This window comes from Haliotis rubra, unplaced genomic scaffold (genome assembly GCF_003918875.1).
Source record: "Haliotis rubra isolate DU_JTF1 unplaced genomic scaffold, ASM391887v1 Scf649, whole genome shotgun sequence".
Taxonomy (NCBI): Eukaryota; Metazoa; Mollusca; class Gastropoda; order Lepetellida; family Haliotidae; genus Haliotis; species Haliotis rubra.
Genome location: NW_025767356.1, coordinates 291250 through 305575, shown reverse-complemented (window position 1 = coordinate 305575; position 14326 = coordinate 291250). Strand labels below are relative to the sequence as shown.

The following is a 14326-nucleotide window of genomic DNA, read 5'->3' as shown; positions in this document are numbered from 1 at the left end:
ATAAAGAGACTCCTGTTTACCTCCTGCCATCAAATCTGTTTCCACACTGTCACCACCCAAACCTTACTCAAACCTCATAGCTGGGAATGAGGCGAGGCGGTAGCTCTTCCACATTTCTTTCTAATTTAATATATGTTTTGTGATTCTTGCCAATGTGTATAACTCTTTTTGACTAATTTTGCCCAGTAAAAAAATGCGTGACTGAGTGAGTTAATATTTAAAGTCACATCGGCAGTATTTAAGCCACATCATGAACAGTGTACAACTGAAAGTACGTATACGAGGACACACTCTCCTACAGTTTTGACACATTTGCCACAAACATGCATTTATCTGAAACACGGCCTCTTCAATAATGGGAAAAAACACCTGAAACATGTATTTCGTCTGCAAAAGCGAAACAAGGACAAAAATAATTTCCTGCTACCCAATGAACTCACTTCGTGTCGTTTGTTATCGAAAGTATTACTTGAATTACAACACATAAAGGATAATAAGGAACGAAGTCAATGTCTTTTAGCAGTGATCAATGATATGAGCTCATGGGCCAATTCATTGACGCCAGACCAAACAGACCTTGGGTATTGTATTCGTCATTAACTCCTCGCATTCAGAGAATCCGATTAGTGCGCACTGCGCATTGTGGCTCAAAGGGCTTTTTGAAATACAATGCACTTAGGCTTTAAGGACAAAGTGTTAACGTCTACCAGGCGAATGTAAACGCATTAGCAACACTGACAGTAACTAGTCAGAAGTAATGACGTATCTGTAGTAATTCTGACCACAATCTCAGGGTCAAGCGCGGACCTCGGAGTATGCAACTCTTGACGTCAGCCAGGGCTGACAACTGTGTTTGTTAAACAAACCTTCATCGGATGATTTGTATTAAACTAACATAATTATCCCATGACAAGAACATGTATTATCCACAATAAAGGCCCCAAGTAGTTACATAGTTAACTAAATCCCAAGGAAATCTCTCAACTGTAAGCCCTACGAATACGAGAGTTGGTCCTCGGCCAGGTCATGGTACATCAAATCAGTAGTTATGAAAACAATGAGCATTTTTTTAACAAATAATTGCTGATGCTATGCACTATATCCATGCTTGGTACACCCAGCTAGGGACTGTCGCGTGGGTACCTTATAACCACACACACACAACTTAGGAATTCATGAATAACAGCAGCAACATGCCACAGTCACATCAAAACTCGTCTCGTCTTAAGGCGTGCTCATTGCTCCATCGACACATTGTAAAGTGACGTCCAATCGGCAATTATGATGTCTGTAATTGACGTCCGAGCCCGACTCCAACTGCTGTTTGTAGTTGCACTCAGTCCCAGGTTGTGTGTATCAAACAGTTATTTCTTCACATGTTGTTAAGGTTGACCACGTGTGTAGCTAACATGTCTTGTGGTTTGGTCTGAGGACCCCCGGCTACTCCCGGTCCAGGGTTGTTCTTGTGGTACAGCGCACTCTGAACTCGCACTGCATACTTGATCGGCTTGGTGACGCTGCAGCGGCATAAAGGAAGGTTTGTGTGAAACGTCATTAACATGTAGTATAATTACAATCTTATATCTTGTCCATATATTTCCATTATCTACCAAACCCGTTAAAACGGTCAATCGGCAAAATGGAAGAATGTATGTTAGAAACGATAGGATCACATTCGTACCACTTGATTAGACAGCAGCAGCATGTAATGAAGCCCGCCACCACCGTCACCGTCACGACTACGCCAATGATGATAGCAATAGCTGGAACAAAGACGAGATCAGAATTGTTGAACAAGTCACTAGTATATGGAATTTTTTGTTGAAGAATTGTGCGACTTAAGAGCAGATAATATATACAGTGGTTATAAATGGTGATAATATGTGTTGAATCTTCAAAGTCGACACAGAGCATTTGTTACCAAACAACGAATAAGCCCGGACACGCGCTCAAGATACAGTGGGTCTAGTACAATCCATCCCTGTGGCAGTGGAAAAGGGTTATATTATGGAATAGCAATATATAAACGTTAACACCCTTCCAACGTGTGGTCACAAAAACAATCATCACTCCGTACACCGATGTCATAATACGTTGACATACTAGTCGGATACAAGTTTAGATTAGAACCAAATGTAGTCTGAAGCTTTACCCACTTGATGAAGATGTGTCGTTCATGCATGGAATGTACATTTCTTTGGTTCCTACAACGAGCAATACATGTTGATTACAAACAACATAATTCAGTACACATTATAATAACAAGTGATTTCCTCAGGTGTATGATCAGTAAATGTAAAAATTCATAAACTGAGTCCAGATACTTATTCTGGTGAAATACAAAAGGGGATTCCGGATATTTCTGTTGGTCACAACTCCAGTATACACAGGATCTTTTGCCGTTGAACGGTGTACTGTAAAACGTTAACGTAGACGTCAACGACATAGTAGTAGCAGAGGGAAATGTAACTGTTGATATGATTTACTTCTGTATTTACAAAGGATTCACTTCTCAGTATTATTATAATTTCCTCTTGAGTATGGATACCACCTTAACATGACAAACAATTTCTGATCTGTTTATGAGTTCGCGGCGCGAATGTGTGCTTTCCGACCATACTTACTGTTCCCGCGAAAATCTTGACCAGCTGAAAATGCAGAGGAATGCGTTAAATGTTCCAAATCACAAATTCGATGAGAATGCGGAGCCCAATATAATCATAATGTATTATGTTCAGCATACCAAAGTAGAGTAGGAATACTGGACTAGGCCCGGTAGAGTCGGTATCACAGATTATGCGGTCAGGCCGGGGGACGTATCTGATTGCATGTCAACGTATCCTGGGTCGTGAATATTTACAAACAATTACAGGTGAGTGAAATAAATTAACAAAACGGATATGAAATTAGTGAATCGGCTAAAAGGATGACAGTATGACAGTTGGATATAGAGGTAGATGACAGTTGGATATAGAGGTAGGAGTGAGTGAGTTTAGCATTACGCCGCTTTTAGCAATATTTCAGCAATATCACGGCGGGGGACACCAGAAATGGGATTCACACATTGTACTCATGTGCGGAATCAAACCCGGGCCTTCGATGTGACGAGTGAACGCTTTAACCACTATGCTACCCCAACGACCTTATAGAGGTAGGAATGATGAAAAAAGGGGCAATTCGGGGGTCTGTGATGTCCCTTAGGGAGATTACACAATGTTAGGTACATTTTTGTCAAATAAGGAAGGGGGGGCAAACTGTGATTCGAACCAGCAACTTGAGTTTGTTTCGTGCCTGTGAGAAGCAAACGCGCACAGTTAACGGTGACGTTGTGGCGACCTGGACACCCCCAGCCACACACCCATTGTAGCTGATCAATCAATATGTAGCACTAACACAAATATATTTATCATTTCAAATAATGTATACTTACTGCTGTTTATTTTACAGACATAATGACGCAGTTCCTCACAGCTGATTCTTGTGAAGGTATTAACACCTGTCGAATCTTTGAAAACAAATAGTTTGTGGATTAATCAATTACATTTAGTATATCGAGTTATAGAATGCAATACTGATACAATTTCATGAAATGACAGCTTCTATGAAAACACATACATGTGCAAAACAGCGTATTAATGAATTTTACATGTATAACATTTTCAGATTCCCATCCCCCAGATAGTGTTCATTAACAGAAGCGTGATTTGCAAGTTGAATCATCTGTTGCAATCGAACCCGATTCAACAGCTTGGCGAACGAAAGCCCTGAACACTCGCCTAGTCCACCCGTCTACACAGTTTATATACATATGTGTGTTTCAAGAAAAGTGGAGGAATATCCATCCCCAAATATCAGCAGTGCATATATTTTATGACATTACTATATATACAAACCTGTCACCGTAGACTTGCAGCATCCATGTAAGTCTCCACAGTTGACGCCCTTAGGACAGGAACCTGGAACAGTGTGAAGGAACGTTGAACATAGAAAGATTAGTCTGTCGTGATGCTGCATACGCACATCATCGCCGTTATGTGAGCTGCCATCCATTTACTCTTTACACACCCCTTGCTGTAACAATGTTGTGGCTTGAGGGTCATACCGATAGAGCAGGACATGCTGACATGTATACGGCAACCTGGTTACATAACTGATTTCCACCGATTCATTCAGATATATCTCCTTGCAAGTGTCTCTTTCCACCAACAAGAACGAATAGATGCATAATGCATACATGTAGGTAAACAACTGATGGAGATTGCCTATCTGAGTGAATGTACACATTGCCGTATACAGCCAGTAAACCATCATGACTGTGGCAGCTACATGTATCATTGCCTTATCGCCACGTGTTTGCTCTTATGTAAATATTAGTGGTTTATGTTAAGATATTGATGATATGAACCTGACCAAATGATTATGCGTTGTCCTTCTGTATGTGACATTAATGTGATCTACTTACGGTTGTTGTTGACGTCAGTAAGGCACGTTCCGGCCACGTCCAGATCTGTAATAAACGTAACAATGAACCGTTAATAACGGTCATTTACAATCTATGACGAACGTATAATGTCAAACGTTCACTGGTCTTTGTAAAACTCAAACATATATTTACCCTTTATCAAATATACTAACGATTTTATTTAAACATTAAAATCATGAACATTTGATAAGCGTACTTCTCTCTAAAGTGCTTGCACTATTCGTAAACATCCATATGTCTCCCAAGTCTTGTATCGCTAATTCCATGATACGTAGAGCATGGGCCATCTTCAGGTCATCAATGCTGAATAAGACCCCGCTTCTCTCCTCACAGTTTTTCTTCGCCATCGCTGCACTAGCGGGGAAGCAGGACCCATGGACACTGGGCAATACTGTAAAGACATCATGGAAACACAGATTTCAAACAGATGTTAGCATACAAAAAACAAGTACACAAACATAACAATCAAGGAAAAACTCCATTCCTTGATTCATGGGGCTTTGTAAACAAACGTGGTGAACAAAGATATACCTACATATCTATCTTCAGAGGTTCAGGACAATGTGTAAAAAAATGAAAGCAAATGTCATTTCAAGTTTACCGAGAAAACAATATGTGAAATGCTGAACTTTCTCATTGATAACATCTTTGTGAAATGTGGGGGTAAAACATTTCGCCAAGACGCAGGCATCTCCATGGGAACCAATTGTGCCCCCCTCCTTGCGGATCTGGTTCTGTATGCATATGAATCAAAACATGGTAAGTTGGCCAAGAAGTTTAACTTAATAAGCTTCCGGTACATCGATGATTTAATATCGTTCAATAACCCTCAAACAGCTAATTGCCTTTCACTGATTTACCGACCTAAACTTGAAATTAAGGAGACAAGTGAGACTGCCTCAACTGTTTCATGTTTAGATCTACGCATAAAGATTCAGAGTGACAAAAAATCTACACAAGGCTGTGCGACAACAGGGATGATTCCAATAGTCAAGTTCCCTTTCATGTCGAGCAATATTTCAACAGCTCCAGCCTTTGATGTTTACATTTCACAAATTTTGAGAGGCAATCAAGGAGGTGCTCATTTTATCAGGATTTCATAGGGCCTCATGCCACTCTTGCTCAGAAGTTGTTTGATCAAGGCCTCAACAAAAGCCTTCAAGAAGTTTTATGATAGACATGTGGAGGAAATTTCAAAATTTGATGCAATAGTGACAAAAATGATGTCCGATGCAATTCCCTATTTTGACTTATACCATACGTTCCCGAATTATTTCAGGTGAACAACTGACTAGACTTCGCATATGTTTATGACGGTTCTGCCGCTTCTATGTAGTACAGATATCAATAATACGAAATGATTAGCATAGCATAACATGCACATAATGTTCCACATCTATACTATATATTTCAGCATCATTTTTGTCCTATGTCAGCAATGTTGAGAATGAATCGAAACATCAAACAGGTGTTAATTATAAATACTTCAGGGCAATGTTTAGTCAGTCATTGACTACATCACACATTAAACAAGCTTATTATCAAGATATATCACTTTCTTTTCCGCAGCAAATATTTTTAAAGCTTTACTACTAATTGAGTTACATGCTAGTAATCAAATAAAGTCAGGCAATGCCATTCCACGGTCACACGTGTGATACCTGCCATATAAAAGGATGTGTTTATGATCCAATAAACACACGCGAAGTCCAGTCAAGTGTTCTCCAAACCAAAATAACGTTTCAGCGGGCACCTTCTCCCCATCTTGTCTAACGGGATCAACACGATTACATGATTAACGAATCCCATCTTCCTCATTAATATCATCACAACACGAAGCTTTTGCCAGAGTAAATGTAACCTTGTTGAAAATGAATGCACGTGTATCATTCGTACTATTTAATATTAAAGATACCACAGGTGAGGCAATACTAAACCACTGACCTCAAAATGACCTCGGATCATACAGCAATCCTAAATATGACACACCACGTAGAGGATAGTGGGAGCCATCAAGACATGTCTTCAGATCCATGCGGTACTAGCAAAATGTGATAATATGGGCATCAGTGTAGATGATCATAATTATCTTGCCGGTTCCAAAGGTTGTGGCACAGTACGTGGTTAAAGTCTTTGGGAAAATTTGCATTTTGCAGTCAATGTCCTTAAACCGCCTCTACTAGCCAGTAAACGTTCAATATGGGTTCAGGGTGATTAATGTCAGCATTACTGACTGACTGAGTTTAGTTTTACGCCGCTTTTAGCAATATTCCAGCAACATCACGGCGGGGGATACCAGAAATGGGCTTCACACAATGTACCCAAGTGGGAATTCGAAGCCGGGTCTTCGGCGCGACGAGCCAACGCTTTAACCAGTAGGCTACCCCACCGGCCCAATGTCAGCATTAGGTTCTAGACAAGACATTACATTGCGGTGAGGGGAAATGGTTCACAATCATGTCACGATCGAACCCAATACGCGGTGCAATGATGTTTTAGTTTACTGAAATGTAGCTATTTCTTCTGTACTAGTATATTTTTTCTAAAACAACAAAATGGTCAGCATTATGCAGTCCTCTAACAAATAGCAATCGCAAGTGGCTCACATAACGACAGGAGCGCACAACACGGACACACGCACGCACACGCAGATCCTACCATAAACAACACACCATTCGTGCAATGAGTACACGACGTACCTGCCCGGCGAGTACTCACTGGATGTGAACCTCCCAATATCATCAGTATCAACTCAAGCCTTACAAGAGTAGCACAGATTATACCAGCTACAACTGTGTTCATCATGTTCGACAGGTTTGTGTACAGTGTTTCCTTGTGACAGCGAGGGGGGAGTTGTAACTTCGACATCTCTTCCTGGTATTCATATAATAAGGGTTGAAAAAATCTATGAATATAATCTATTTCGTTTTTGTCACAACGTAACTAATTGTAGTGGTAATGGAGCAGTCAGCATACAACGGCAACGGCAACAGCAACAACAACAACAACAATAACGGCAACATAGGGGAATAATCAGTATAAGGTTATTGGAATGGAAATCATAATCACTGGAAACCCCCTGCAAATCAGTGACAGCATCAGCTTTTCGCAAAACATGATCTGCACAAAACACCAAATACCTGCTTGTTGCCTAACTTTGTACACAACTACTGATGGTTGTGCTACGTCGGCATGTAAATAAACCACACAATCCAATGATAGATCAGACAATCATGTGACATAATAACACATATGTTGACTTGCATAAATATATAGCATGTCTTGGTTATTTTAAACTGTGTCTGTTGTGTACAAGTTCAGAAATTAATGAGTGAAGAGACCGGAAGATACATATATACAAGTAGCATTGTATACGTACAGGGCACCTCATTGTATCATGTTATATGTTCATTTCGTTTAATATTTATTAATCAAATAGACATAAGCATGTCACTGAAAAGACTTCAGCCCATATTTTCAGAGTTGCAGGCGCCAATTGCAAAATTTGTAAATTATCAATACCACAAACTGTAAAACATGATGGCACGTTTTAATGGCACGGGCATGATGGCACGGGGTAATATATCACCAGATGTGAAGAGAGCAACAGTTTTCGAATATTATTGTTTAATACACACATGCATTGCCGTTGTGTGGAGATCAAAATAAATCAGATGTTAATCGAGTTCTTTATGAACGGGGTAATATAGTTATCAATGCTGACTTACTTGCAGCCACTAGAAATAATTATGAATACCATTAATATTGTTTTCCATATCAAGTCAATACAAGGCAATTCAAGTAAAGGCCAGTTTGACGCTAAAGCTGATCTTAACCAACAGGAAAACAGTGCTGCGAAACCAATCCATGCAATCTCTGGGATAGCTTTGTAACCGAGGTCATGGTGGGAGACGGGTGTAAAGAAAATGTGGATGTTATGAACTGACTTGTTTTATATGTACAGCAAAATGCAATGAAAAACATATATGCGTCAGGTCTGGGAGCATTCTAGTGAGGAAATATTTCTAAATTAGTTTTCATTTTTATTTCCCTTTCAAAGTACTCAAATTAAACAAAATAAAACCAGTAGGTTCCTTGTTGACAGCTTTGACAACAACAACAAAAACAACAACAACCGAATCTCTGTTTTCATGTTACTTATGAATGTTTATTAGCCAATGTACACGAACTAAATCAAACCCAATCAACAAGCCTCAATAAACAGACATGTCACACCAGTCGACACAACGTGTCGTGCTGATTAGGATTATTTCTCAGTCCCGCAGTACTCGTTTGTGTCTCGTGACTGGTATTCTTGGATTCGAACACTTTAAGATAATTACACGTATATGAGAAACACCTCTCCACTGAGGCAACAACACGGTCACATGTGCTACTTTGGGGAAATGGGTAAACCTATAGTTGTCAGAATGATGCGAGACTATCCTGGTCATACACCAGACTAGTGAATCGCTATTTCCTCAAGGGTTTTAGTGTGATGTACAGTGTACATATCATATGTACAGATGATGACTCTACTCTTCCCCTTATTCCATCACGTTATGTTCTGAAAGATAAAGAGTGAGTATGGTTTTACGCCGCATGCAGTCATTCACCAATTACAACCATTTCGAGACTCGAACCCATCAGTACGATACTATGAGCTTTAACCGCTCGCTCGCCCACCCAGAAGCTAGGATTATAAAGGTATAAATACACATATATATTCGAAGTTAGTATGGCAGTGTCTCTTGAACTGCTTATTGCTAGTATCTACTGGAACTATAACCAGTACTACTACTTGCTGTCATTGTACATTCACATAATTGTTTTGATATACACCAGGTATAGCAGTTCACGAAAATATATATCGTACCGGTTTTGGAAACAGTGAGTTATGATAACACGATGGCCGACATCACAGCGACGACAAAAGCAGGCGTTATACCTGAATATATAACATGTCACACAAAGATGATTGGTTTACTCACTGTTACGTTATTGTAATAATTATTTTAGAAGGGTTCTCTACCATGGTAAATAATACAGAGGCATGTGTGACAATCTGTAAATAATGCATTTTTAAAAAGAATATACATAGATATATAAAATCATAACAGTTATGTTGAGGCAGGCCTGCAAATATCAGCTGATGATACCCATCAAGGATATCAATCACTTGACGAAAGCCTATCATAAAATACACATGGAGCTACATTCTCGCATTATTTCAATTCACGAAACAATAATTATATTTATAATTAAGACACCTTCATATGTCGGTGGGCATGACGCAATCGTTCCTGTGTGTTGTAGAAGCAATAAATGGAGTATTATATTTTGACATGTTATATCCGATAAAGTGTGTTTACCTAAAATTACACAGTGACTAATTTGTAACAGTTCGCAAAAAAGACGTAACATTAGATTTCAATGTCCTCCCGAGAAGTAACACTTCCCCACAAGGAAGTTGAATATATATCGACAATAATTAATGTGCGTATGTATAAAATGAATACCATATTTTTCCTCACACATTCTATTCCGTTTTTCGCAAAATTTACAAAGCGCATCAAGCGTATATGTGCATCGGTATGAAACTGAAATATTTCCGTTATGCAAAATAAACCCTCTGTTCATTTCCTCGCTCGTTTTAAAAATAGAACCCAAATGCTAAACGATACACAATCTCGATTATCCTTAGAAACATATTGTTTTCGGTGCAGGGGAAAAAAGCTGTGAATATTATATGAATGGATCACTGAAAACAGTGATGACAGCTACAGAATAAGGAACAGGCCTAATGTGCTATGGTAGAAATGTTTAGACATTCGCAAAGTAGGAAAAGAAGTTGAGCACAGAGGTGATTGTTATGTAAACATATGAGAAACTGTACACTGGATCTCTGAGCGATGAGAGATCATGGATGTCAGTCTTATCCAGTCCTAACCAGTGTCTCAACGCGATGAACTGATGCTATTCGAAGAGACATTATTTTACATTTTATAGTACATATCTTATATAGAAAACAGTGAAGACACGCAATGCAATAGCAAATGTCATTACAGAATGAACAGAAAAATATTACCTTTGCCAGGTGAGTCGTTTGGACACGGTATATACCAATCAGGATCTGTCGATGTACAGACATTCGTGTTTTCAGTTTGCATTGCATTGGTTATTGTAACAGTTTCAGTGCACTCAACTTTGATGTGCTAAAACTGATACATGTAAACCGACGTGCAAAAGAAAGTACACAGGTGTAATTGTTGTTGCAAACCCAAATATGCGTTCTAACTAATAAAATTATTGAAAAACATTGATTGTATAGAACGCAACCATCATGTTTCATTTGCCAAAATGCAACCAAAAACATTTGTACGTGTTTTTTACGAATTTTTGCAAAATTGTGATTATTGTCCCATGCACCAGCACTTTTCTGACAGAGAGTATAAAACCTGTTTGTCGTGAAGACTGAACAATCACTTGACAGAAATCTCACGAGGAAATGCCAAGATTGACGTCGGCGCAACGAGAACGGGCCAAAGGAATGACACAAATGGGTGCTTTCAACAGCGATATTGCAAGGACATTGGGTTGCACAAGACAAGCCATAATTCGGCTGTTTAACCGTTTAAGTACGACAGGCCAGACGTGTGATCGACCCAGAAGTGGACGTTCCAGAGTCACAACACCCCAAGAGGATCGCTTTCTGCGGGTTATTCACCTACGCAACTGGATGTTGACGGTGACGTCATCAGCAGCCACATCATTGGGTCATTGCGTAAGCCGATTCACAGTGACAAGACGACTTCGTCCTGCTGGCATGTATGGGCCTACCGACCGCTGCGTGGAATGGCCTTGACCTTCCAGCATCGTAGGAACCGTCTGCAGTGGTCATCACCACATCGCTGTTTATTGTTACAATGTCATTTTGCTGATAAAACACGTGTATTGCAGTGTGCTTCAACATACATTTTCCATTTCATCAAAAGGTTTTGTTATTTTTATCTTATTGGAAGAAACACAACCTGTGTACTTTCTTTTGCACATCAGTTTATTTGATACTTAATATCAAACCAGACGGGAGAGATGCTCCGTCTAACGGTGCTAGTTTTGGTACATGCATGTCCAATGTCAATATGAATTCTCACTGCCAGAGGGGAGATATTACTTTAGTTGGGTAATTCTATTCCTTCGGTTATACTCTCTAACGTATTGAAATATACAACTGAGGTATAAGATCGGTTCGTGTGTACTCACTGCTTCCTGTTGTGTTCGACGTGCAGAGATAATGGTTCTGCTCTGTACAACTTGTCATGTTGAAGGTGTGACTCTCACTGACAGCTACGAGGCAGGTACCTGTCGAATAATGATAACCATGTCGTAAATAATATCTACACGATTGACGTGTTTTGTCACCTTTCTTTGGCATTTAGTCGCAATAGCAATAAACTGAAACAATTATTGTAAAAATCTATCGTTTATAGTATGCATGCATGTAGGTGTGCATGTGTATGCATGTGTGTGCATGTGTGTGTTTCCATTCAATTATCATGCATCTTGCCGCAATTGACAAAGTCTTGTGGAAACTGCGACATGATATTACCATTTAAATCATTTTCGATCCATATTGTTCCATGATCCGCTTGTGCTTTTTTCAAAGCATGGCCGCCAAGTGATGTTGCTACATCAACGAGGGTGAATACAGCGGCGCCCTTCATTCTGCAGGCTGTGTCCGCCAAGTTCCAGTTCAGAGGGACACAGGAAGATTCAAACGACAAGTTATCTGAAGGTAAAATATTTCAATGCGTGATGGGTCAATTTTATTAAATAATATATCTTCTGATAACGTAACAATCTATTAATACACATGCTCTTTAAAGATTTGCATAATCAGAAATCCATGCCAATAAGGTCAATCTGGAATACACTGGCTTTGCATCAATTCTTCAGTAGATCAGTTTAAAACAGATATTGTACAGTGTATAGTACAGTGTTATGTATGACCCGCATAGACGTGATACAAGAATAGTGTAACCATGACTTTGATGGAGGTGAACTGATGTCAATAAAGTGGATCTTTTACCGATTCCTTGGCACAGTGATAGTCTACAAGTGGTCAAGGAACTGTATACCTGGATTGCGGTTTGGAGTTGTGGCGAAACGTGTAGCAGGGGGTCACTGAACTCTCTGAAAAGTAAAATAAGGCCCTGCTTGTACTTACATTTGAAACGTGACATTGAATGTACAGGTGTTTTGGCACTCACCTACCCAGAGTTCCATGCGGCAAGCCAGCATAGTACCTCTGCCACAGGCCACAAAAATGTGACGATTCGTCACATCTTGCAATGTCCATTCAATATAATGTACAGATTTCTTTTACTCTTTTATTTTTGACGAGTCTACACATCTAACTAAACATCTTTAATAGAATGGTTAAGTTTCGCTGAGAAAACATCCCAAAACATGTAACACTATTTAGATTTGCGTACAGATCCTTTGTTTACATAGGTTGTACGGCTCCACGTGCAGTCATCGAAGCCGACGGAGAGCAAACGATGCAACCAGTTTGATATCTAAATATGTACTGTCATAGACCTAACTGTCGCAGTTGTGGAAGATTATATATTATGTAACAATGTAAAACATTATGAAGAGAGCGCCGAAAAAGTTTTCGTGAGCCCAGTCTCTTATTATTATGAATATGCGCGTTTGATAACAAACAAGAGAAAAGTCCGGTCACGTGATATGCAAATTAGCCTGTGGCTGTGATGTTATGTTAGTCATCGCTGTGCCGGAGTGTGGTGTTTTGGATTATTAAGAAGACTCAATACCGTCACATCTGACATTACTGAAGTAAGGTAGCCAGGAAATAATCAGGTGTGGGTCTGACCAACAAGTTGCAGCTGTTATCAAGCTCAGCATCCATGGAGATGGAAGTTAAAATGATAATGATGACAACACATCTGATCAAATTACACTCTACTCTCTCTACAGTGCATTACTTTCTACACTTCTAATTAAATTGTAACACAAATGTCTTTACCAACCTGACATGGAGTGTTTTACAGTACAGTTACCGTGTTCCGCACACGCCAGTATCAGACCCGTCATTATAGAGCCAACCCATTGTTGACTGGACGACAAAGCCATCTGTCACGCTCAATGTACGCGAGCACACTAAGATCTAAAAACGTCCGTTTACTGAGTAATGGAAATTGATTTCCTTGTTCGTTTCAGTTTGAAATATATATGCCTTATTACGGAAAGGATTAATATAAGAACATGGACTTTGATGGTGGCGTACACGTCTCCCGATCATGTCCAAGACGTATTTGGTTGGTGAAAGGACACATCTCTATTTCTAACGGATTCCTTGGTGGCGTACATGACGCATGCTTATTGTTGAGTTGAACAGTTTTATTGTCAGATATTCATCAGCGCCTACCTGCTGTGTCATTGGCGATAGATGGGATCACATATCAGACGTGGTTAGTATCAGAGAGTTTAGATGGTGGGCACAATTTTACCTTGGGTTTACTGTAGGCAATGGCCGTACCTAGATAATAGCAAACTGATACGTGAAATGTCTTCAAAACTCATAGTCATACATATATGACAAGAAAATAATTAATTTTTTAAATATAAGGAATAAGATATTAATATTTGATCGCACATAACACGCATAGCAGAAGCTGATATGAGTTATTACAGTTTCTGTGGGTAACCAAAACTGGGTATACTTCTGCTGACATTTTGTATTTAGAACAGAACACGTATGCACTGGAAGCACAACTCAACCCATAATCACATTGTCATCAGAACCAGGGTTAAGTACAC

General features: G+C 39.5%; 1 protein-coding gene across 1 annotated transcript; it reads right to left on the bottom strand.

The window, feature by feature from the left end:
• Positions 1-118: 118 nt before the first annotated feature.
• On the bottom strand, positions 119-13663 carry LOC124257073. Its single transcript, XM_046691052.1, has 14 exons — positions 13537-13663; positions 12622-12676; positions 12093-12272; positions 11747-11845; positions 10572-10616; positions 4680-4874; positions 4463-4507; positions 3894-3956; positions 3431-3508; positions 2625-2648; positions 2157-2204; positions 1682-1763; positions 635-1517; positions 119-603 (listed from the first exon to the last, which is right to left on the bottom strand). Exons 3-13 carry the CDS (start codon positions 12205-12207, stop codon positions 1373-1375), a joined length of 939 nt encoding a protein of 312 aa, XP_046547008.1. The 5' UTR covers positions 12208-12272; positions 12622-12676; positions 13537-13663; the 3' UTR covers positions 119-603; positions 635-1372.
• Positions 13664-14326: the final 663 nt, after the last annotated feature.